General features: G+C 48.4%; 2 protein-coding genes across 2 annotated transcripts in view; one reads left to right on the forward strand and one right to left on the reverse strand.

The window, feature by feature from the left end:
- Nucleotides 1–25,791, forward strand: part of Tmtc1 (transmembrane O-mannosyltransferase targeting cadherins 1) — a gene marked incomplete at its 5' end in the record, with an annotated part of 135,277 nt that overhangs the window by 55,171 nt on the left and 54,315 nt on the right. Inside the window, 2 exons of the mRNA XM_055605615.1 lie at nt 18,137–18,215; nt 18,688–18,791. Coding sequence (XP_055461590.1) covers nt 18,137–18,215; nt 18,688–18,791 — 183 coding nt within the window. The remainder of the gene's footprint in view (nt 1–18,136; nt 18,216–18,687; nt 18,792–25,791) is intronic.
- On the reverse strand, nt 11,043–11,997 carry LOC129675670 (40S ribosomal protein S4, X isoform-like). Its single transcript, XM_055605652.1, has one exon. The coding sequence runs from the start codon at nt 11,913–11,915 to the stop codon at nt 11,127–11,129; it is 789 nt and encodes a 262-aa protein (XP_055461627.1). The 5' UTR covers nt 11,916–11,997; the 3' UTR covers nt 11,043–11,126.

The following is a 25,791-nucleotide window of genomic DNA, read 5'->3' on the forward strand; positions in this document are numbered from 1 at the left end:
GTGGTCTGTAATTAAAGGTGCAGCTTGTGTAGTAAGCCCGGCTGGTCCTCTCAGCCTAGATGGTGGATTTACAGCCTCACCTATCAAAAAAGTCAAAATGCTGTTTCCCATTCATCCCAATAAAGCAGCAGGAGTTTCCTGGAGGGAAGCTGACAGCCTGATTGTTCACAGCTGGGAGCGTAGGGCTGGTTTCAGGGTGAGTTAACTCTCTCCTCCCCTGTTTATCGCTTGGCTTTAGAAATAGGACTTGGGTCTCTGTAACAGATACTCATGTTTATATGATGGGGTCCCGACACCCCACCCTCACACTCATGCCAGACGAGGAAGGGTTGGTCTAAGTTTCATGACATAATAATGAATAATTCCAGAGGCTCTTTGTTTTCGTTTTGTTGCTATTTTTCTCATGCAGCCCAGGCGGGCCTCAGATTCACTGTGCAGCCAAGGATGACCGTGAGCTTCAGATTCTCTAGCTCAAGAGTGTTGGGATTACAGGCCCACACACTGTGCCAGGTTTATAAAGCCCTCTGCCAGCTAAGCTCCGTCCCCAGCCCCCGCCCAGGCCTCAGTGTCAGAATGCAGTACTCGGCTGAGGGATGCCTCCCTTAGGGGGGAGTTAGGTCTCCACCTGGAGTCGATGAATAATGAGACTTCCCTTCTTCAAAAATGTCCAGCTGTGACTTAGAGCATGAGAATTACAGGGCACTTATTCTCAGACATTTCCAGAGCAGCTGGGATCAGACCTGGTAGTGTACTAGGAGTGTCAGGTAGCAGCTGTCGTTCTGAGAAATGCTGAGGAAAGCCACGTTAAGATCTTACTGTGTTTTTATTTGTTTACATGTTCGTGTGCATGCACAGACCTTCACGTGTGCTACAGTGTGCACACAGAGCTAAGGGGACAATTCTAGGTTCTTCCCTTCCACCCCGTGGGCCCAGGGATTGCTCTCAGGCTCTCAGGTTTGGCCTTTACTCACTGCTGGGTCATCTCACTGCCCTGTGGAAAGCAATTGAGAAGGAGGCCAGATCACCCTGAGGCTGCAGCTTCAGAGCTTCCAGCTAGGCTTCTTTGATGCCATTGGTTCTGCGCCCATACACTGTGGTGGACACATGGTGGCACAGCTGTTCACCTCATGGCATCGAAGAGGAAGAGGTTAGAGGAGGAGACCCGCCCTCACAGGCTCACCTCACTGTCTGTCACCCTTTAGGAGTGTCCCTCTTTGGGGACCAAACCTTTGACATGGACCCTTTGGAAGGCACTTCGTATCCAGATTAAATCGTGGCCTCTACTGTGGGCACCGCCTTGTCTGGACTGAGTGTACTCAGAAGTTTAGCCCGGGATTCTAAATATTGGTGCTGAGGGTATTCAGTTATTAGTGAATATTTCAGTGAGTTCTCAGGAAAGCAGATTCTTCTTGGCAGCACGGTGGCCCTCACCCAGGCAGCTGAAAGTCTGAGTAGAACAGGAGATTGGCACCCAGAGCGAGGAGGAATCCCCCAGCCAGCAGCTGTGGACCTTATCCACAACATCTACTCTCCCCTCCTCAGAGGCACCCTGGAACACTGACAGTACTGAGTCTCCTTGGTCATGTGACCAAAGCCCTCACAGTGCCGCCACTTCTGTGCCCGTGCTGTGTGGGCTCCACTTCGCTGCAGACTCAGGCGGAGGTTCAGGCCGTGTATTAATTTGTGACTTTAGGCATGGATGCTTTATTGAAAACAGCCTTCCAGTCCCACTCATGGTGGCCATTCTCCGTCACTTGTCAAGAGGTTGAGAGGGTGTCTGCACGGCCATGCAGCACCCCAGCGGGCACGTCTAGAGGAGGCATGTTTCTAGGGGAACAGGTTTCCGAGGAGGACGCTCGCTTGGTGCCGGGGGCTGGGCGGGAAGGAGCAGAGGTCAGCCAGAGGAGCTGCATTCCAAGTTAGGTCCGTGGCACCATCCTCTCCTCTGGCATCTACATCCATTCTACTTTCAAGCACACTGAGAAGCTGCTGTGCAGCCGTTGCCTCTTCCCCTGTGACAAAATACCGAATGGAAACAGCGTAAGAGGGGAAAGGGCTTGTTTTGGCTCATGGTTCCAGAGGATCACAGTCTGTTGTGGGAAGGCACAGAAGCCAGGAGTCCAGCAGGGGCCACTTGTGGCCATGGCTTCTTTTCATGGCAATAAATAGGGAACAGAAGATGCAGTTGGAATTACTGGGCACAATCTTCAGTGGGGTCCCTAGTGACAACCATGCCCCTCTTTCTCAAGACTCAGCCAAAGTGGCTGAGGGCCTAGGTTCTCAGAACATGAGGTGGGAAGGTCAGAGGTAAAAGGTCAGAGTTCTGAGGCAGTAATGGGAATCTCCCACTTTCCTGGGAGTTTACAGTTCTTTTTTTTTTTCATCCCAATAAAAAGTTATGTATAGGGGCTGGAGAGATGGCTCAGTGTTTAAGAGCACTGTCTGCTCTTCCCAAGGACCCAGGTTAAACTCCCAGCACTCACATGGCAGTTCATAACTGTCTGTAACTCCAGTTCAAGGTGGTCTGACACCCTCAAACCAATGCACATAAAATAAAATTAAATAAATTATTTTTAAAAAGTTATGTATAAAAACATGAAGCAGGCCAGGTTCTATCTGTGGATGGACCATGGCTTGCTTTCTTCTGATATAGAGCATTCACAGTCTATGCCACATATGGCTGAGTGAATGAATTCTACAATGAATGAGGAGGATTTCCAAGACAGTGTTTCTATAGGCGCCCATCTTCTAAAGCTTTTACAGCCTTTCTTTTCACTTTTCCGTTAAAAAGAATAAGATTTCTTCTGTGTTTATTAATGATGAAGTAAGTTCTTCATACTTTGAGTGTGAATTATAAAAATTGTTTTTAAAAGATTATTAATTCATATGGATCCTTTTTGCATATATCAGATTTTTTCTTAATATTTTCCTATCTTTGTTTGTTTGTTTGTTTGTTTGTTTGAGGCAGGGTTCTCTGTGTAGCCCTGGCTGTCCTGGACTTGTTTTGTAGACCAGGCTGGCCTTGAACTCACAGAGCTCTACCTGCCTCACCGTGTCTGGCATATTTTCTTATCTTAAGACCTCCTTTTTGTCATATTTTACTCTGATATCTGCTCACAGTCTAGTGTAACATGTTAATTGTCCCAAGAAAACACTGACATGTTTTATTGTTTTTTTCCCAGTGCTGAGGTCGAAGCTCAGCTTCACCCATGCTGTGCATCCCATAAACTTTAAAACTTAAAAGCATAGCTTGACAAAGCACCAATACGCCTTAATTGTAAAATGCTTTTTTTTTTTTTGTAAGAAAACAAAAGCAGCAACAACTGTGAGTTTTAGGTTGACGGTAATTCCTAGGTTCACACCTTGGTCCTCACTACAACATTGGAATCCCGAAAATCCAGGAGATGTAACAAGCTCATCTTTGAAAACAGGTGATATAGAACAGGTGCTGAAGAATACAGATGTTCCGCTCAGTCCTTTGCTGTGTTGGAAATCAAGTGTTAAAGGTTCCCTTCTGTGCAACGCACAGACACAGCGTGGAAAAAGGTTATGTTGGGGTAAGCGAGGTGGCCTCAGATCTTTGTAAATCAAAACATTTCTTTTAACATTCTTCAGATTTCTTGGGGTGTCAGTAAGCATTGATGCGTCCCAGTACTGGTGAGGCTCCAGTTTCACAACTGGACTGTTTTGGGTTTCAAAAGCTAACAACCTTTTCCATTTGTTGTCATTTCTGAAACATTTACTAATACATTATTTTGTCATTTATTTTAAGGCATCAAAGCAGCAGAACTATGTCCTCCCCTAAGCCAGCTCTGGGTAGCCCCTTCCGTGGTCCTCCAGATGCCCTGTGGCCTACACATTGATGCTGGCCGTGCCTCAGAGCTGAAGGCTGTGATAAGAAAGGCTGCCTCGCTGTACTGTCGAAGCTCATCATAGGGCTTGCTTTAGTCTAGCTTGAGGTGTAGGCAAACATACCTCCTCTGGAAAAATACCCCTAGAGAGACACAGGAGTCAGAAAATAACTGCCATCAGTCACAAGGAGGGACGGGCTGAGGCAGCCGCAAAGGAGGAAGTGCAGCCAGCTCACGCCTCAGTGAGCCACGTTTATTTCAGTCAGGAAAAGGCTGCTTCCTATTTTCTCAATGGGCCATACTCCAATCCATCACAAAACTTTCCTCCATAATTCAGGTTGAAGACTTAGGTTTTAAAATGAAAGCTATTTTCCAGTCAGGGATAAATCAGCAAGGGAGAAACACTGATTTGTCTTTTGTGTGTGTGTGTCCACATTGGTCTTACTGTAACAAAGCAGCTTGTACATATTAACATTTAAAATGAGCATCTTTTCCTTCCAGTGAAAACAAAAAAAAATTGAAAGTTAAAAATAAGGTTACAACGGAGAATGTCAAATCCAAATAAAACCCTACAGATTCTGCTGATTCTCCTATTGAGTGGCAGGGCTCAAGTCAATGTTAGGAGAGAATTTTATTTTAAAAGTGTCACCTTAAACTGCAAAGATGTCCATTAAACATCACAATTAAACATGCCAGACCTCCATACACCTCAGACTTACCCTTTGCTGACCTTCTATACCTCCCTTTTTCCTTTTTTTGTCTTTTAAACTTAATTTATTTTTATTCTGGTGCTGGGATCAAACCCACAACAGCTAATCAGAAACTACCGATGAGCCACAAGGCTATACCAATTATTTGCTTTTTGATATGGGTCTTGTCAAGCCTCTTGACATACTTTAAAATAGATTTTGTTTATATAGCGTAGTGGATTATGTGACAGTTCTCTGAACCATCCACACAAATTTAAGGACCTGTGATGTGACTTTATTTGGGTCATGAGAGAGCACTCTGCTGGATTACCTGAGGGGTCCCTGCTGCTCCTCAGCATTGTCGTCTAACCTCAGAGGACAGGTTAGGAGAAGTCAGAGCACAGATGCAGGCAGAGGAAGTGGAGGGATGCGCCGGTGTTGCCGGGAGCTGGAAGGGGCAGCAGGGACCTTGGCCTAGACCTTCAGCGGGAGCGGGGCCTTATTGACAGCTTACCTCTGAAGTCAGTGGCTTGTGGGAATTTGATGAAGTAACCAGAATGTAGTGCATGCAGGGCCCAGCAATGGTTCCCCGAGGAACAGCTGTGTGGGAGTTACAACAGCTTGCTGAGAGCACAGCCTATGCCGTAAGTTGACACAGGGGCAGTGCGTAGACATGAGGTGGACCATGGCCATCCAGGGTGTCAACAGGTTGTTAGGCCAGAGTTAATCATAACACTGCCAGTTATGTAGGTCACAGCAGTGTTTGCCTCAGAAGGAAAACATGTAAAGCAAGTTCTTCTTGACACACCTATTAATATATAAGAAGGCATGCAATAAATAACCTAAAGACTTGAATTTGATGTGTTTTTGTCTGGGAGGCTTACTGCCTAGTCCTGGAGCTTCCAGCCTCCATACAATATAACCTCAGCCTAGAATGTTTTCAGCCTCTGAGACTCACTGCTAAATAAGCTCACCTGTTCTAGTTCTTCCTGAACTCTGGCTGGCTGGTTCAACTCGGCTGATCTGGCTCAAACTTCTCTCCCAGCTGACTGATTCAATCTGGCTTCTCTCGGTCTCTGAATTGCTCTGCTTGGCCTCAAACTAACTCAAGCCATCTGCTCTAATCTTCTGTCTCCTTCTTGTTCTCTAGCTCATTCTGTCTGTACCTGTGTCTAGCTTGTTCTTTATGCAACTTCTCTATGTGAAACTGTCATGGTAAAACTGCTTCCCCCATAACCTCCCTGTGCCCACCTCCCCCGCCACCCCCTTTTAAGTCACCTCTCTTTCCTCTCTGTTCTCAGAGTTGAACATCTTTTATCTATGGCCATTCTGTCAAATCTTTCATTCATCACTGTCTGCCCTTGAATTAGATGTTCCTTTCAAACATGGTGTATACTTAAGGGCGTGTTTGCATTCCAGCCAGAGGGATTAAAGGTGTGTGCTAAAAGCATGTCTGTATTCTAGTCAGAGTAGCCATGTTGCTGGATTAAAATTCCTCCACACAGAATTGAGAAAAGTGAAATAATGAAGCTATTGAGAGAAAAAACTTGAATAAAGGAAGTGTGTGGTGTGGGCAGGCAAGGAGGAAGACACCTTATTCAAAAGAGCACATGCCAGTGCTTTGAGAGCCAGCTCACATTCTCGTGGCGACACTGTCGAGGCAGTGAGAATGGTTAGCTTGGAAGCTGTGTCCAGAGTAGTGGTGTCGCATGCCAGCTCACTGGCTCATCTCAGAGCGCTTGGGATGGGCAGTGCTTTGCACTGAGGCTAGCCAGAGCTGTTGCAGACCCCTGCTTACTCACACGAACCTGGCTATATCGGGCTCATTAACACTGTCTCCCAAAAGGGCAGGAGGGCAGGTGCCTGGGCATCTTCCTGGGATGTGTGAGCAGCCGACGGTTGCTGTACAGGAGACGCTTTGATGGGCTGCTGCCCGGGCGCCTTCCGTGACTGCATCTAGAATCCTCCTGTGAGTCCCCATAAACTCACCGGCTCACCCAGCTACACCCAGTTGGAACTGTTCCCTTGGCCTGTTGCTGCCTTCTCTCTCTGTCTGGGGGGAATAGCGATAGACTTCTCAAACTTGTCTGGCAGCACAACCCTGTAATCCCAGGATCTCGGGAAGCTGAGGCAGGAGGATCAAACACTGAGGCCAACCTGAGCTACAGAGTGAGTTCAAGGCCATCCTGCACACCCTAATAAAAACCTGCCTCAAAACACAAAGTACAAAAGAGAGCTGGGAAGAGAAGGGTTTGGGGGCCTGAATATGTTTACTTACACACACACACACACACACACAGGCAACTGACAAATAAGATTTTTTTTTTTAAAGTAAAAGTAGGGCTGGGGATATATAGTTCATTAGTAGAACGGTTGCCTAGCATTCGTGACATTCTATATCCTAACATTCGTACCTCAGAAAGGATGAAAGCAAGGAAAGCTTCAGGAAGAGGAGGAGAGAGGAGGGAGGGAGGGGAGATAGCTTTGCCCATTCATCTTAGACCAGGTGGTCTAGTTTTTTAAATTTTTATTCACATGTATGTGTGACCCATATGTGAGACTTCCCTCAGAGCTAGAGGAGGGCTCCAGGTCCCCTGGAAAGGGAACTGGGGGCAGTTATGGCAGATCTCAGTGGAATAAATCACCAGTGAGCCCACTCCCTAGTTACTGATCCCACTCTCGAAGGATAGCGTCTCCCACGCCCAGCGCAGCCAGATAACATTTATATGTGAAGGGCTTTCGTATTGTAATCCAGAGACTGAGCACGCAAGCAAGAGCTCTGCCACTCAACTATGGCTCCCAGGACGTATAAAACTAAAAAGATGGGGGTATGTGTTCTCCACCATTTGAGTTTCCTGTCAGGTTAACACTGTGTGAGCTGTGCGGCTCACGTGTTAGGACTGGTCTCAGCACGGAAGTCAGCTACACAGCAGCAGCCCAGTTTTATCTTTGGAAAAGGTCATAGCTATAAACTTGTTCCACTCATTCTGAATTCTTTAATATTGTTTAGAAACTCTTATTTTGAAAATTCCATCAGTGCCAGTTTATGAACCAAACAACAAAAAGCCAGATCTCATTTCTTTATCGTCACACTTCATATACAAGATGCTAAAGCAATATGCCTTAGTAATTGGGCTTATAAATAAATAGAGATTCCCATCTCCTACATTGCCTGGTGCTTGGTTTACGCTATTTTGAGATTCCAATTACGTGTTTTTCTCCCATCTCCTAAGAAAAGCCGTATGTTTAAAGCACAGAATGCGCCTGCAGACTTGGTCCTCAGAGGCAGTACCCCCTCCTTCCCATTCTCACTAGCTATTACAAAAGCGCTCTAATAGCCTTTTGTCAGAAAGATTCTTACGCTGAAAGGGCGCGGCCTCGACGTTACGGAGGTTTCCTGCACCTCCTAAACTGGAGCAGGGTCAGCAGGGCGGTGTGCGGTAAGGTGCTGGGTGCGGACGTGCTCAGATAAGGCTGGGCCAACTGTGCACTTCCACCCGTAATTAATGTTCAAGAACGGAGCTGGGCCGTGAGCATTCACGCGGGGCTCACCGCAGTGGGTGGCTTCAAGAGCGTGGGACGCCGGGAGGAGGGCGCACGCAGGAGGCGGCCCAGCAGTCACCCGGCAATCCTCGCGCCTGGCCCAGGACGTAGTGGTCTGTGGACGTGTTAGGCCGGAGTTCGGGTCCCGAAGACCCGACTGGACCCTGGGTGTGCCGGGCGGCTGCCTGCAATCCCAGCCTTGGGAGGCTGGACCTGATGAGGCAGGAGGCCTGGAAACGCGCCGAATCCGCGCTCGGGTTTGATTGCGAGGCCCTGCCTCAGTGAAGATGCCTCCAGACACCGCCCGCAGTTAACACGCATGCGCACAAGGACGCGCAGGCAACAAAACAAAACCTGGCTGCCAACAGCCTGCCTGCGCCCACGCGCGTGCCATACACGAAAGGAAGGAACTCCGACTCAGCATCCTGGTTCGCGTTCGCTGTCGACGCAGGCCGGTGGTCGACGCCGTTACCCTGGAACTCGGGAGGCTGAGGCAGGCGGCTCTCTGGCTAGTCTGGTCTACGCAGCAAGGCACTGTCTCTGAGAGCCCAGAGCTGCACGTGGGCGCGTGCTATTTGAGTAAAAATGCCCTTGGGACCTTGGCTTAGGTGCTGTTAGACAAGAAAGGTCTTGGCTTATTTTCTCTAATTTAAATGAAGGCGGAAGGTCCAAGTTCCGGGGCAGATGCTGGGATGGCCGAGCACCTCCAGTCCTCTGCCAACCGGCTGTTCCCCGAGGCTCCGGGAAGAGGGGCTTTCCTAAGCACGCCCGCAAGGACCCTTGTTCCGCACGTCCATTTTCCCCGGGCTGGGATTGAGCCAGGCGTCTTGTGCGTGCTGGGCAAGCGCTCTAAGAAACCGAGGTCTGTCTCCAGGCCCTAACCGTTTGAAGTCCGGTACGAGCCAGTGGTGCAGCTGTGTTGGTGACGTGCCGGCCTAGCGTTTAGGAAGCCCTAGAGTCAGTCCTTAGTACCGCACAGACCTGCAATCCGGCCCTGGGAGGCTGAGACGTGATCCCCAGAGCCAGGGGACTGGAAAGACTGGCTGGGTTAGCCTGGCTGCTGGACAGAAGCCTATAATCTCAGCCCACAGAAGAATCAGACGCTCTTGGCCGCACAGCCAAGTTAACTCTCCAGGGACAGGGTACCTTGTCTCAAAAACAAATAGCTGTAAGTTTTACTGAACACAGAATAACATCTCTGAACTAGGCTTTTCTATGTTACTGATGACTTGGGGAAAAGGTCTGTGTATTCACGAGGATGATTGCCCTGACCTTTGGAATACACTGCTAACCACTGTGTGTGCGTGCGCATTTCTGCCCCCCTTGTTTGGATCGTGTTCCTGCGCTTGCTCCAAGCTGCAGCTGTACCCAGGTGGAAGTAGCCAGGATTTAAATCCAGGTCTGCCTCTAGAGATTATTTCACGGTGTTAGCAACTGAAATCTCGAATGGGGCTGGCAAGATGGCTCTGCCAGCGCAGACACTGGGGACAGAGAACCGATCTCCACGGTGAGGCTTGACCCAAGCCTTCCTCTGAACTGGACCTATGGATCTTACACAGGACCTGTTCGTTTTCTACCAACCATCTGGCTCCAGTCCCAAGGCAGCCTCTTCTGGTCTTTAAGGGAACCAGGCAGAAGGTGTTGCACATACATGCAGGCAAACACTCAAATATAATTAAAAAACAACCCTTGCCAGCTGCAGTGGTACACGCCTGTAATCCCAGGACTTGGGGAGGCAGAGGCAGGTGGATCTCTGAATTCCAAGACAGCCAAGGCTACACAAAGAAACCTTGTCTTGAAAAAGAAAACAGAACCCACTCATTCCGTGTGCTAGGCAAGCTATAGCAAGCTGCACCCACAACCATCCCATCTTCCCACAAAGCTGATTAGTGTCTTCAGCAATAAAAAGAAACACTGACCAGTGACCTAAGTTTGGGTATAACATTAGCAAATTAATCAGATGCCAGTTCATTTAAAGGGACTCAGCTCTAATGTAGAATCAAAAATCATCTCTTTGCAAATAAAATCCTTATCTTTGGGACTAGAGGTGGCTCAGTGGTTAGCAGACACTGCTCTCTGCAGAGGACCCAAGTTTCTACTCACAGGTCAGGTAGCTTACAACTGCTTATTACCCCCGCTTCAGAGGATCTGCCAGCCTCCGCCCTCCCTGGGCACCTGCGCTAACTCCCATCTTTGGATGTGTATTCACTAAGTATGCTCTGAAGTGGAAGAAAACAAACCAAAAATCTTTAGTTTCCTTTAACTGGGAGTTCACAAACATCTAAAATTCAAGTATTCTTTCTCTAGTCAATACCATAAAACTGCTCTGGAAATCTTTTAGCTAGCAAAAGGGCAAAATAGGAAAGCTATTATTTAACTTTTCTGGCTCATTGACATTAAAATGCTAAGAAATGAAATTTCATTTTTCCTATAAGCTGCTGTTCTGATGATAACTGTATGCTCTGATAATGCACTTAGTTTCTTGGTAAGCCTTGCTTCAGTTTTATTTTCCTTGTGTTGGGTTTGCTGCTTCTGTAAACTTACGGTTTTTCTGAAAGAGAAGATTACAGTTATACTTGTGTTTTAAAGAAAACCCTGGCAACAGAAAGCTTAGTGCTGACGTCATACACAATGGACTGACTACAGGTTAGGGATGGCATTTCAGCATTTTCTCTAATGATCGACTTTTTATTCTGGGTAACTTCTGGGGTTCTCTACTGTTTGTGGATGCTTGCTGGTAAGGAGGCTGACTTTACAAGTCTGACGTTTTCCTGATTTCACTGCTACCTAAGCACCGGACCCTGACCCTAACCCTGGCACATTGAAGTGCCAGGGCTGTCCCCAGCATGGGTAGCTGAGCCCTGCATGTTCCCATCTCTTTCTCAAAACGAGGTAACACATCTGGGGAGTTCCCCACGATGCGCCAGTGTGGCACGGGAAGAAACACAGGGCACCACAATGAAGCGTGCTTCCTTTTAATTCAACATACTGCTCTACTTGAAGTGTAAACAAACAAAGGCCCCCAGCGTCCCTCAGGGTCCCTTCACGCGCTCTGCTTGGCCGCCAGCCTCTTGTCTCTCTCCTCGGCGATGGTGAGCCGGATGCCTTTCCCCCGGGGCAGGGAGATCCACGGCTTGTTGCCTTTGCCGATCACGAAGATGTTGGCGAGGCGCGTGGCGAAACCGTTGCCATTGGCATCTTTCACGTGCACCACATCGAAGGAGCCGGGGTGGCGCTCGCGGTTGGTGATGACGCCGACGCGCCCCAGGTTGGCGCCTCCCGTCACCATGCACAGGTTGCCGGTGTCGAACTTGATGGTGTCGGTGATCTTGCCGGTGGCCAGCGAGATCTGTACGGTGTCGTTGACCTTGATGAGCGGGTCCGGGTAGCGGATGGTCCGGGCGTCGTGCGTCACGAGGTGCGGGATGCCCTTGGTGCCCACGAACACCTGGCGCACCTTGCACAGCTTGTACTTGGCCTCCTCCGGCGTGATGCGGTGCACCGCGAAGCGGCCCTTGGTGTCGTAGACCAGGCGGAAGTTCTCGCCGCTCTTGTCGATGCTGATGACATCCATGAAGCCCGCCGGGTAGGCCACGTCGGTTCTGACCTTGCCGTCCACCTTGATGAGGCGCTGCATGCAGATCTTCTTCACCTCGTCGCCCGTCAGGGCGTACTTGAGTCTGTTCCGCAGGAAGATGGCGAGCGGCAGGCACTCGCGCAGGCGGTGCGGCCCGGCGGACGGGCGGGGCGCGAACACGCCGGTCAGCTTGTCCAGCATCCAGTGGCGCGGAGCGGCCACACGCTTCAGGTGCTTCTTGGGACCGCGAGCCATGGCGAAGCAGGCGGCAGCAGGCCCGTCCCCTTCCCGCAGCACGACCGAGTGAGGCCGGGGGCGTGCGCGCGCGGCTGGAGAGGCCACGCCCATCCGGGTCCTTTTCCGGGGCGGGACTTCCTGGCGCCCCCTGCTGGGAGGAGGCCGGAAGAGCGGAGCTGAGAGGGCCCTGGGGCCTTCCTGCCAGCGCTGCTGAGCCTAGCAGCGTCTGTGCTTGGCCGAGAGACGAGAGGAAAGTGCTGCCTCCCTCCAGAGACAGCGCAGGCTGTAGATCAAGAGAACTCACTCGAATACATGTTTCATACTCTTCGTTCTATTCCTTTTCTTTCTGTAGTGGGCGTGCGTGTGCACGGTACTCCCGGGAGTTCAGGCTCTCCTGTTGTGGGGGCCTGGGAATTGAACTCAGGCCCCTAAGTTTAGAGACAAAGTGCCTATACCATTGTAAGCACTTTAATTTTCTTTCTTTCCCTCTTCCCTCTCTCTCTCTCTTTCTTTTTCAAGACTGGGCTTCTGTGTGTAGTCTTGGCTGTCCTGGACTTGATTTGGAGAGATACGCGTTCCTCTGTGCTGGGATCACAGGCATGCGCCACCTGAGTGCTGGGATTACACTCATGGCTGACTTTACCCTCTTCATCTTCTCTCCTCCCAGATATCAGCTATAGTTTCCACTGTGCACTCCAGTGTCCTCTGCTGCTTCCTGTTCACCTCTGTGAGGCTGGCTGGCCCGACATTTCGTGGCTCAGTGACTTTGTCAACCCAGCCTCCTCTCCTGTGGTTTCCCACTTGGATGTTCTAAGTCACCCCTTACGTAGGAAAGCATAAAGCTTCAACCTCAGCACCCCTTCACGCACTGACCTTTGATGGATGCTCATTGAAAGGTCTTTCAGAACTTGAACTCATATGTACAAAAATAGTTGTGGAAGAATTTTAATTCAGAACATGGCTGTTCTGGCAGGAGATCACACCCAAAGACCTAGTCTGTGTGCTCTGGCTGGAATACAAACAGACATGCCTTTAATCAGAGGCAAGCAGAAATGAGTTCAAGGCCAGCCTGGTGTAGAGCAAGTTTCAGGTAAAGAAAAGCTTAGGTCCAGGTGTGGTGGTGCACGCCGTTAATCCCACACAATGAAGGTAAAGTTAGTTTATAGAAGGAAGCACCCATGTTTGAAAGTGATATCTATTTGAGTGGCAGAAACAGTGACGAATCAGAGAAAGACTTGACAGAATGGGATACGCCCAACTCATGAGATGAGAGAGGGAAGGAAAGCTACTTAAGAAACAATGCAGAAAGAGAAAGGAGGTTTTTACCAGGACTTTAATAGAGAGACAGGTTGCAGAGAGAGAACTCAGATGAAGACTGAATGAGCCAGAGAATGAGAAGGAGCCAGAAGATTAGAAAAAATGGCTGGAGTTAGTTTGAGGCCAAGCAGAGCAATTCAGAGGCTGAGAGAAAACCCAGATAGAATCGGTCAGCTGGGAGAGGAGTTTGAGCCAGAACAGTTGAGCTGAACCAGCCAGCCCAAAGTTCAGAAAGAACAAGAAAGGGTGAGTTCAGCAGTAAGCCTCTGAGATGACAAACCACAGAGGTGGGTGCATTCCTGAGCATGCTCAGTCTAAGAAGCAAGAATGTAGAGACATTTTAGAACATGCTAAGTTCAAGGTCCTGGAGAACATGTCTTCAAAGTCAAAATTCCAGAAAGTATCTCTCAGCATGCTCAGCTTTCAGCTTGGAGTTGAGCTGAGAATGGAAAGGGCACCCTGGATGGGCAGAGAGTTGTCAGTCTGCAGTCAAAGGTACCTGCTTTGCAGATGGAAGGCTGGGATGTGAGAGAGCATAAGTTAAGGAACTCACTTCGGGTAATCTTGATCTAAAGGTGGATAAAATGCTTCATTTGACAGCAGTCCCCCATGCCAGTGCTAAGTCACTGTACAACAACAGTCTCCCGTGCCAGTGCTAAGTCACTGTGTACACTGAGCTTTCAGTTACCTCTTCAAAGCGGAGTATCTGCTAATGTTTCCTTCATGGGTGCCATGGCATCTTTTCTCTTGAAACTTGGTTTCTTTGTGTTTTTTTTCCCCAGTTATTTATTATTATTCCAGTTATTATTATTTTTCCAGTTATTTGTGATGTCATCACTGATAAAAAAAAACATCTAGAAATTACAATCTTTTAGGGGCTCTGAGGCTATTTAGATAGTTTTATTTTTATTTTTTTAATAGAGGAAGAAAGCAGGAGCCAGTAGTCTTGATGTGAGCCATGAGCACAAAGGACAGAAGCCTGGATCCGAGGTTCTTATTCCAGTGCTTTCGTGGGGGCTTGGACTTTGTTATTGTTGCTGCTTTCTAAGGAATGTGCAAACTCCATGGAGAATTTGGCTAAAATTCAAGTGTCGATAGCCAGGTTTGGTGGCACACGTCTGTAGCCCTAGTATAATAGAGGCTGGGATAGGATGATTGCCATGAGGCCATCCTGTGCTACATACTGAGTGCCAGGGCAGTACAACAGACTACTTAGTGACACCCTGTCTCACAAATAAAGAAGCACAAAACAAGTAAATAAAATGTTGTAGTGGCATGTTTTTCTTATGATTGAAATGCATCACTGAGAAATCAGGTTTAAAAATTATTCTACTTTTCTGGTCTCATGGAATTACTCTGAAGGGTAAACAGGCCATCACATTTCACCCAGAACACAGGTCTGGCGTGTACTGTTGCTTGTTCTTACCACTGTTGATGTTGGCCATTGCTCAGGTCTCCCCATCGGCTGTAAGAAGTCGCCAGTGGGGAGAGCCTCCTGTCTGGGGTGGAGTGGAGGAGGAAATGTAGAGAACAGAGCCTGTGGCACGCTTTCCACCTGTCCAGTGATTCTCCAGAAATGGCGCCCTGTCATATGTCTCGTTTTCTCATTTACTGTGGCTCTACGGCTTAAAATAGAAACCTTGACATACTGCTTCTCCACTAAGAATCTCTGTACCATTTTTGGCTTATGTGACTTTGGGATGTTATATTTTGAGAGTAAATTATCTGGTGCCCTTAGCCCACCTTCCTGTGGAAATGGAATTCCACCAAGAATGTTGGAACCAGAGAACACAATATAAATGCGGCTACTGAAAATAGCCGTCATAGCAAACCATCAAGGATGATGTATGGCAGCGCAATCTAAGTCTAACCTCAAGAAAAGCCTCTGTGGCTTGTTTTATGGAAAGGAAAGCCATGTCTAGTTTTTCCAGTGTGAAACACGGTGCAGAGGGAGCTTAGCAATGAGGCCTCCAAGAGCAACCACCTGGGAAGCCTGGGCCCAGCCTCACTCCTCAGCACCTGGGACCCTGTCTGTTTCCTTTGCCTGCTGAGAGTTACCCTGCATTTCTCAAGACACAGAAGTGCCAAGGGATAGTCTTGGTTTAGTTTACTTGAAAATGACAGTCACAAGGAGGAAGAACCCAGAGAAGGATGTGTGGCTTTGTGCTACTGCTCTGGGAATCGTAACCCAGCTGCCCAAACACAGAAGTCTTGGGCTACCCCAGTAAAACATCCAGATGCAAGAACACCTGCACACACACACACATGCATGAACACACGTGCATGCACACACACACACACACACACACACACACTCACACTCTACCATTCCAGACTCTCTAATGCCCAGGCAGGGCCAGCCGCCATGCACCCTGCCATGGCAGCCACAGTGTTCCTGGCCTGGCCTCATGCCAAACTTTCTGCTGCTCTAGAAGATGGACCTGTCCAGAAGTTGTTAGTAGCAAACTATTTGGTGGCTTGCCCCCTTCTCACTTTTGCTAGTTATCAAGTGCTTGGATAGCCAGTTCTGAGCACGCATGAACCAGAAAGAGGACAAAGGGAGCACGGAGGATGAGACCTGCTTTTGAGTGGAGATGTCGTTCCTGCAGTTACAAAGCATGTGCTCCACGGCAGGGACCACACATCTTCCTTGAGCAGTCTCAGGTGGACCCACCTCTGCAGGAAGCTAACCCACTCGGGTTTCACTGAAAAGCAACGTCTGGACTAAATTTTCTCTCCAGTGAAAGGCCCTCATTTAAATGCAAAGCTTAAGAGAGAAACCCTTTGAGGGAGAAGCGGATTAAAAGGAGTAAAAGAAAAATGAAAAGCATTAGGGAAACCGAGGAGGAGGGGAATGCCAGTGGGATTACATGATTGGGTTCAACTTCTTTTCTCTGCTTTGAAGTGGACAAGCTGCACGGAGGGGTGTGTGGACCCTTTATGTTTTCACAGGGAGCTTGTCAAGCTCAGCTCTTGCTTCTGGTCACAGAAGCCAGGCAGTGCTGGTCACAAAGCTGCAGTGGGAACTGTGGCAGATGCGGGGTGGCCGCTAATCTCTGCCCTTCCTGAAGCTGACATCCTGGCAATTTAATTTGTTTCCTAGAACAGACAGTAAGCAAGTGAGCAAATTCTTCAGGGTGTAAGAGGGGCCTTTGATCCACCCAGAACATAATCTTGGCATCCTTGTTCTTCAGGGACACTGTGAGGTGGTTTATGCTTTGAAGACATTGTGCCCCTCATACTTCATTAGGAGGTACACCAGCGTCTACAGCATAGTCAGGGACAGGTGGGAAGGCAGTGTTTATTAGAGCTAACAAAGCAGGGTCTGGTTTCATATAGTGTCTCTATTCCCTGCAGTGTCTCCACAGAGTAGATGTTACCACCTTTTAAATGAGCAAAACGAGCGCACAGAGAAATGAAGAAACCTGTTCCCGCTTCTCAAGTTGCAGGTGGCAGAATGGGGTGTCGAATGGGGCCCAGGTGCTCTAGCTCCAAAGCCAGCCTCTGGGCGACTTCAGAGCCCTTCCCGGATACTTCCAGACTGTTTGCCCAGAGACAAGCATTGTGCTGCAGATGCTCATCTTTTTTTTTTCTATGTTTTAAAATATTTTTTTTACATATTACAGTTTATTCACTTTGTATCCTAGCTATAGCCCCCTCCCTCATCCCTTCCCAATCCCACCCTCTCTTCCTCATCTCTTCTCATGCCCCTCTCCAAGTCCACTGATGGGGGGGGGTCTTCCTCCCCTTCCATCTGACCCTAGTTTATCAGGTCTCATCAGGACTGGCTGCTTTGTCTTCCTCTGTGGCCTGACAAGGCAGCTTCCCCCTCAGGGGGAGGTGATCAAAGAGCCAGCCACTGACATATGTCATGACAGCCATGTCAGACACAGTCCCTGTTCCTCTTTCTAGGAAGCCCACTTGGACACTGAGCTGCCACGGGCTACATCTGTGCAAAGGTTCTAGGTCATCTCCATGCATGGTCCTTGGTTGGAGTATCAGTCTCAGAAAAGACCCTTGTGCCCAGATTTTTTGGTTCTGTTGCTCTCCTTGTGGAGCTCCTGTCCCCTCCAGGTCTTTCTATCTCCCCCTTCTTTCAGAAGATTCCCTGAACTCTGCCCAAAGTTTTGCTATGAGCATCAGCATCTGCTGGGCAGAGTCTTTCAAGGCCCTCTGTGGTAGGCTCTTGTCCTGTTCCCTGTGTTCTCCCTCTTCTATGTCCACCCTGTTTGCCTTTCTGAGTAAGGACTGATCATCTTATCCCAGAACCTCTTCTTGTTTATCTTCTTTAGGTGTACAGATTTTAGTATGATTATCCTGTACTATATGTCTAATATCTACTTATAAGTGAGTATATGCCATGTGTGTCTTTCTCAGCCCTTTTGTCTTTTGTATACAGGAGGGCCACTTATTTTTTGAGTTAATTTTGTATCCATCCATTTTGCTGAAGGTGTTTATCAGCTGAAGGAATTCTGCAGTTGAATTTTGGGGGTCACTCATGTATACTATCATATAATTGGCAAATAGTGATATTTCTTCCTTTCCTATTTGTATCCCCTTGATCTCCTTTAGTTCTCTTATTGCTCTAGCTAGGACTTCAAGTACTATATTGAAGAGATAAGAAGAGAGTGGGCAGCCTTGCCTCATCCCTGATTTCAGTGGGATTGATTTATGTTTCTCTCCGTTTAGTTTGATGTTGGCTATAGGCTTGCTGTATATTGTCTTTACTATGTTTAGATATGTGCCTTGTAGCCCTGATCTCTCTAAGACTTTAAACATGAGTGGGTGTTGGATTTTGCAAATGCTTTTTTGGCATCTAAGGAGATGATCACGTGGTTTTTCTCCTTCAGTTTGTTTATGTGGTGGATCCCATTTCTGCAGATTCTCCTCTTAAGATGCTCATTTTTCCTTTCCTGTTTCAGGTGTTTGACAGGAAGCAACAGGAATTTCCTGCTCACCCTGAGACCGTTTTTAAAACGGGCCATTTTGGTCGTCAGTTATGTAAGTATATAATATATGCAGCAACTCTAGCTAATAAGGGGTGTTTTCAGTTAAACTCAAGGGCGCGCTGTTTAATACACTTTCTGCCAGCATCGTCTCATGAGGAAGGCTTGCCGGAGGTAGATGTTACTTTTGAGCACACATGGGGATCTGATGGCGCAGTGCAAATGACACACAGTCTAAAGTCCCTCTCAGAGCGTTTTTGGAGTGACCTGGTTATATCAGTCACGAACGGCTGCACAAAGTCTCCAGGCCCGGGACCCAGAGGCATAGCTGCGGCCGCTTACTGCTCGCCTAGTATGGAAGCTTAGCTGGTATTGTGCTTTGGGGCCAGAGCTACCACAGGCAGGCTTGTCTGTCACCCGTAAGGGGAGGGGACAACTGACTCCATCCTTGAGAGAGGGTCAGAGTGTGTGTACAAAGATGGGAGAGGTGCGGGTGGACGTTTCATCGGGTCTCCTCCTTCCTCCAGGTGACTGTCATTTTGTATTTCCGCCTGTGGATAATGGGAGGAACTATGCCCCTCTTCTCAGAGCAGGACAACCCCGCTTCCTTTTCACCCTACTTCCTTACGAGGTCAGTGGCGTACATTCCGTAAATTCACTTGGGACTTAGTAGTTTTGTTGGACATTTTTATTGCCATAAATCATTTGTACAAAATAGCAGGTCTCCTTGTAAATGAGTTCATCCATGCCGAATCCTGTTCAGTAAGGTTAGACCACAGTTCGGCTTTGCGCTTCGAGGAAATAATAGTCATAACCTAGCCAGTATGAGGTCAGAAAGGGAAACACTTAATGTTTTCTTTTCAACCATGTTGTTTTTTAATGCATGAAAATCTCAACCATTCTATCTTACCTGTGACGCCTCAGGAGCCAGATGCTGAGGTAACCTACTAGCTCAGAGAGGCAGAGAAAGCACCCGGCTGACCTTCCTCCTTAGCCAGTGTCCCAGAAGGAAGAAGCCTGAAGCCCAAAGCCCAAAGCCTCCTCTCCCGCTCCGCTCTGTCTTAAAGACCCTTCTCCCAATGCCCCTCCTTCCCGTTTACTCCCTGTCAGCTGGTTCCTTGCTCCGCCTCTTGACCTAGGTTTAACTTTATTTAATGTAATCTTTGAACAGAAAGCTCCTGGATTAAAGGTATGTGCCAGGGCTGAGCACCACAACTAGAAAACAGGATTTTATAGTTCACAATCTTCGGGTTTATAGTGGGATCAAATATCCCGCAACACCATGTGACCATCTGGGCAGGGTTGTGGCTATGGTTTTCACCGGTGTTTCTGTTTATTTGGCAAATATTTTATTAGCTGCTGCTGGTGTGTAATACACACATCTATTGAGTGGTTGTAAAAAAGCACCATAGAGCAGAGCACAGAGGCGTTAGGAAGTAGTGTTGACGAGTGTGCCCGGAGCACTGGGAAGTGCCCACACTTACCCACGCTTACGTGCTGTGCTGTGCTGTGCTGCTAATGCTCTAAGACACGGTCGCAGTTACGATTCAGATAGCTTCAGTCTGTAGTCTCCGGAGTGACTGAAATAGTAGCCTGTCATGTTCAGCTATTCTCATGATCACGGATGCTATAAATACCCTATAATGTTATATCACTTTAATGATCATTTGATGGAACTAGCCTTTACTATTTTGGTGTATATGTTTTTGTAATACATTATAAAACATGGGGAATCTTTTGTTTTTGGACAGGGGCTCACTATACAACACGGTTGACAAACCCTCAACTTATGATAAGTCTTAAAACTAAACCTGATGAGTGGCTGAGTTATTTGGGCTTGTTTGTAGGCTTAGAGATGACAGAATTTTGACCTTAGTTTACATTAGGCAGCAATCTTTGCCCTGGCAGGGTAGTGTGTGTGTTTTAATCAGTATACCTCATTACTTGTTTTTGCCTGTATGAGTTGTCTTGTGGTGTGTGAGGGCTTTCTCCTTTCGTTGTGGGTCTTTGTCTGTCTCTTTACCCTTGGCGCTGAGGGCCGGGTTAGTGCAGGACTGCACGGCCTGTGCCTCCTTCCTCATGCAGACCTCTTGGTTAGCACTCAAGGGTGTCTTCCATCTGACTGACATGTTTTTGTAGTAAGTACCCAGTCAAAATCGCTGTCACTCCCTTGACACCTGTCTGTGCTCATGACCTTGAATACCGTTTCCCAGATCTCTTACACTGGCTTACCCTTAAGTAGCATAAAAGCCTTGTGATGTCGTTAGTATCAAACATTTTCAAACAGTCGTTCAGTCTTCAGCTTGCCATCTCAAATTTAACTCTCTGGTAATGCTGCCTGTCCTGTTTAGACCTGTCTCCAACATTCAGTCTGCAGGCTCTTTGTCTGGGTATTTTTAGGTGTGACAATTCATGGAGGAATGGTTCTGGTCTGTGGCTTCTTGGGTGGCTACTCTTTCTGCCTGGTGGACCATCTGTCTTAGGGGCACTGCCGCTGTGAAGAGACGCTGTGACCACAGCAGCTCTCACAACAGAAAGCGTTTGGTTGGGGCTGGCTTGCAGTCCAGACATTTTGTCCACTGCCATCATGGTGCGGAGCATGGCAGCGTGAGGTAGACTCAGTACTGGAGAGGGAGTAGAGTTCTGCAGCCAGGTGGGCAGACAGCAAGAAGAGAGAATGAGCCATGGGTGTGGCTTGAGTTTCTGAAACCTCAAAGCCTACTCCTAGTGACACACTTCCTCCAACAGGCCACACCCACTTCAACAGGGCACACCTCCTAGCAGAGCCCCTTCTTTCTGAGCAAGTGTTCCGATCTGTGAGTCTGTGGGCCGTTCTCAAACCACTACCCCCCTCAGCTTTGGGGTGATGTCCTCTAATGTTGTGGTGGTTTCCCTTCAGCTTTAGGGCAGCGTTGCTTGTCTTTGTAGTTATTATCTGCCGGGCTTCCTGTGTATGAACAAGGCGACCCTGTCGGCTCCACAGTCACACGTAGCTCCCGCCATAACCCAGAGCCTCAGCCAGGGTGGAGAGAGGAAGCAAATACTCAGGTGGCAACTGAGCATTTCATTCGTGTCCCATGCCACCAGCAAACCCCAGTGCCTGACCCAGGCTCCTAGTGTCAGGATACTGCATTGGATCTCTAATCATGGACGTCTTAGCTGTACCATCCCACCACCAAAATCTTCTGGTTGGTGGCCTAATGGCAACAATCTCTTGTAGAATCCATGGCAAAATTAGGACTTTGGCCAGATATTCTCAGGTCTTGCTCCTTACTCCTGAGGTACCAGTTCTTCAGCGAGGTCTGAAACATTGCCAGCAGCATTTACCATCCAGCTCTGGTAATTCAGTCTGTAACAGCGTGAGAGAGTGGAATGTCTAGTAACCCATCTTCACATCTTCTCCCTCCTGTCAGAGTTTTGAAACAGGGGCTGACTAGCCCAGGCTAGACTCAAACCCACAGCAATCCACCTGCCTTGGTCCCCCTTGCACTGGGATCCCAGACATGCACCACCACGCCTGCCATTATTCCTCTGCATCTATGTTCTTGAGTTGCAGACTTCAAGATCTCCCATACAAGCTACTTTTCTTGACACTGAGACCAAACACCCTGACAGAAGCAGCTGATGAGGGGGAAGGCTGCAGCGACAGTGGAGAACCCTGGGCCATCTGCATTCCTCTGGGGTGGCTGCACTAGAAGAGCTGTGCCTGCCTCCAGCACGCCGCCTGGAGTACACACTTTGCCCCGGCACGCTGCTGCCTCTCTAGCGGAGCTTTCCTGTGTGTTCCTCTTCTGCCGAGCCAGCTCATGATCACCCGACTTGGCTGTCTGCACGGCCTCCATGGGGTCTGTCCTACGGCTTCCAAATTGGTCACTTGGGTTTGCCAGTCAGCCTTAGCTGCACAGTCCTGCATTTATCTGTTAGGACAACAGGACAGTATTCTTCAAACTGTGTGCCGTGAGCCACAGACCGAAGTCCCTCCTAATTCTTCAGGTTGGAAGTCCCACAGTAAGATGGCATCAGAGTTGGTAAGCGTGAGATGTCTGTTCCTGAGTTGCTCTCTCCAGGTTCTGGTGTTTTCCCGTGTGTGTGCGTGTGTGTGTGTGTGTGTGTGTGTGTGTGTGTGGTGCAGGCAGGCGGGTATGTGTATGCATATGGAGGGTACCTTCAGGCGTCTTTCCTCAGGTGCTGGTTACCTTGTTTTTGAGGTAGAACTTCTCACAGCCATGAACTGGACAGGTAGACTGGGCTGAGCTGACTGGCAGGCAACCCCAGGACTGCCGGACTCTGCCCTCGGTGGTGGGATCATAGAGCGTCGAGTGCCGGGCGCAGCTTCACCTGGGTGCTGGGTGATGACTCCGGGCTTCCTGCTTGCATGGACAGCAGTGTTTCGGCTCTCCCAGCCCTGACGTCGATTTTGTAAGGAAGCAGTCCCGATGTATGAGACTTTCTCTGTGTTAGTTATTTTTCTTGACACTGGAGCAAAACCCTTTCAGAAACAGCTGAAGGGCAGAAAGGCTTATTTTGCCCCAAGCTTTCCAAGGAAAGCTTTGTGGGGTAACTTAATCCATGGCTCTGGGAGCAAGTGGTGGCCGGCTGTTCCAGGGAGCTGAGGGAGAGGCCAGAAACCAGGCCAAGCTGTAGGTCACAAAGGCTCACCTCTAGTAACCCACTGCGAACGCTTCCACAACTTCCCAGAGCAGCACTGGTGACTGGGAACCAGTGAGCCTGTGGGTGGCACTTCAAGTTCAAACCACGACAGCGCCCTCATGACCTCCTGGTAACAGAATCTCCAGGAGTTGCACTGGAGGTCAGGGCTTCTGTAGATGCCACTTTTCTGGCCTGATTCGGTCCCATGCCACTTCCTGTACCAGATATGTAAGCTTAGTAGGACTTTCACAGTTAGCTTTCCTTCCATGTCAGAGCACACAAAGGTTGCTTCCTCATCAGAGGAGGCTGCTCGGTCTTTCTCCAGTTAGGATGGCTGGAGTCACCTACTGCCTGCTGACCTCGACAGTCCTTGTGACTCTGCGGATGGTATGTGTCCTGTTTAACTGAACAGAAGTCACCACGGTGTAATCATGACAGTAGCCCGGGCTGGCCTTAAACTCGCAGTGGTCCTCCTGCCTCAGCCTCCCAAGTTCTGGGATTCTAAGCATGAGCCACCGCTTCCAGCTGTGGAACAGTCCTTCAGTCTTTCCTGGGTTCCCAGTAAAAACGAATCACTGCATTATTTACACGGAACTTCACTTCCCTGTGTTGCACGTTCCGTTCTGTTAGCAAACATTTTAGTGGTTTCCCTCCTTTTAATGGGATTTATAATAGAAAGTGGGTAAGTAAATAATTTTGTTTTTGCTCTTGATTTAAAGAGAGAGAGGGAGAAACCCAGCAGGGCAGAAATATTGCTCAGGCTATTTCATTTCTGAATTTTTAGCAATTTGAATGTAATTCATGGAAAAGGAGTTAAAAAGAAACCCTGTAATTGTTGATTACAGTTGGCTCAAATAGCCCTCCCTAAAAGATAATTAGCTTTTGGAGTGATTCCAAATGGCTCCTTTGTTGCTTATATTTGCAAAGCATTTTTTTCACTGCTATGTCTGTGTCTTAGAAAGTACTTAAAGAGTTTGCTAGCTAGATGATCAGAATCCATACAAACTAGAAAGCAGTGACCGCTGCTGCTCTGTGATTTTCTCTGTTCTCAATAAGATTATAACTTAAAAATGAATCTTAGTTCTCTTTTAGTTGGTACAACATCCCAATTCCAGAGAACAAGCAGGAGAAGGAAACCTGAGGGCAAAGTGAACATAAGAACTTCAAATAAGAAACCCTACCCAGAGTAGGCCGGTCTTCCGTGGGCCAGAAGAAGCCAGGACTGAGATGGCAGTGCAGTCTGTCACCTCCCGCCTCAGGTTCCATCATGGAAGATATCAGATACACAAGAGGAGAGAAGGCGGCCTCTGTGTGCCGTTTCCGCCCCACGGTCCTCGGCCATCTGCTTTAGTCATACTCCTCCTCTCATGCCCTCTGCGCCCGCTCAGACTTTGAAGCAATTCTAAGTCTCGATTTTGATAACTCCAAGTTCATCAGGGAGAGTGGCTGACGGTCCAGGTGAAGAGGAGCCTGACTCCAGCCACGCTTTTATGTAAAGAGCCACTGCCTGTGGTCTGCTTTTGCCCCTGTGTCCATCACAGCCATTTCTTTCATGTGGCGTTTTTACATCTTTAAAACTTGATAAGTCTCTGCATCCAGCTTTATTTCCCATTAATATTATAGTTTTTCCAGTTTAGTATGTAAGCTGAATGATGGCTCCCATGACTCCCTTGAATTAACCTTTTCCTTAGTTACTAGGGTTGTGATAAAATTCCCTGACAAAAGCAACTTGAGGGAGAGTTTAATTTAGCTCAGAGTTCCTGGGCACTTCCACTGTGGTGAGGGAGTAATGGTGGCAGGAGCCTGGGGCAGCTGATCAGACTGGGCCCAGGAAGCAAATGGCTGAACGTTACTGCTCAGCTTCAATCCCCCTTTGTGTTTAGCCCAAGACTGAGGCTGGGGAATGCTGAGACCCACTGTTAGGTTGGGTCCTCTGCTTCAGTTCACCTCATCAGGATAATCTCCTGAGGTGCACCAAAGGGCTAACCTAAATTAAACAACTCCTCACAGATGTGCCTGGAGCCTGTCTCTGAGGTGATTTTGATCCTGTCAGATTGACAATCGGCACTAACCACCACAGCGTCTAAACAGAGTGCCGCGTGATGGCTCTTAGGCCATTTCAACTTAATACAGGTCCTCTGGTACATGTGCTTGTTTAGGAAACTACTCATTGGTTCTGTGGTTTCCCCCACATCCTGGACAATGGGTCCCTGATACGTCATGTAACATATTCTGTTGGTTCTGGTGTGGATTCTGTAGCAGCAGTTTGTCTTAGAACTGGTTTACATTCAAGGTTTTGCCTCTGTTGTAGTTTTGACAGTATTATTTCTTCTTGGCTATATTTCTATTAGGGGTGTATTAAACTCTCTGTCTCTCTTGGTGACATTAAAATGAATTAGTGGGTTCTAGGTGCCCGTCTGAGACAGGTCTCACTCAGCAGGTGCCCTAGCCTGGCCTCTGACTCATGGCTGTCTTCCTGCCTCAGCCTTTTGAGTACTGGGGTCGTAGGCACCTGCCTGATCTGTCCATCATACAGTGAGCTGCATTCTCTGCCTCTAACCGTACTCATTAGCACTCACTGATGGCTACCCTGCATCAATTTATTTCAAGCAGAAAAGATTGTAAGTAATTTTAAGAGATGGGTGTGAGTGACAGCTGCCTCGTCTGTGAAGCAGGTAGCTCAGCATCCGCCCGTCAGGCCGTGCAGAGACTTTCCACTGAGCTGAAGGGAGGGCCTTCGCATTCCATGCATGGAAAGCAGCCCATAGTGGTGCTGCTGGCTTTCAGTGGGATGGCATTCTCGGGTGACAGTGCAAGCCCAAGCAAGACTAAGAAGGAGTCGGTCCCTATTTGCTGTTTGCTGTTAGCATTTTGGTGAGAGCCACGAGAGAAGACAGGGGCAGACAGAACTGTCGACGCAGTCGGCTCCTGAGTATCTCTGTGTTGTGGCCTGAGAGTCAGCAGAGGGAAGTCTCCCTCAC

This window comes from Psammomys obesus, unplaced genomic scaffold (genome assembly GCF_907164565.1).
Source record: "Psammomys obesus unplaced genomic scaffold, mPsaObe1.curated_primary_1811, whole genome shotgun sequence".
Taxonomy (NCBI): Eukaryota; Metazoa; Chordata; class Mammalia; order Rodentia; family Muridae; genus Psammomys; species Psammomys obesus.

Excerpts from the sequence above, each read along its gene's own strand:
- LOC129675670 (XM_055605652.1), bottom strand. The coding sequence starts at position 11,915 with ATGGCTCGCGGTCCCAAGAAGCACCTGAAGCGTGTGGCCGCTCCGCGC.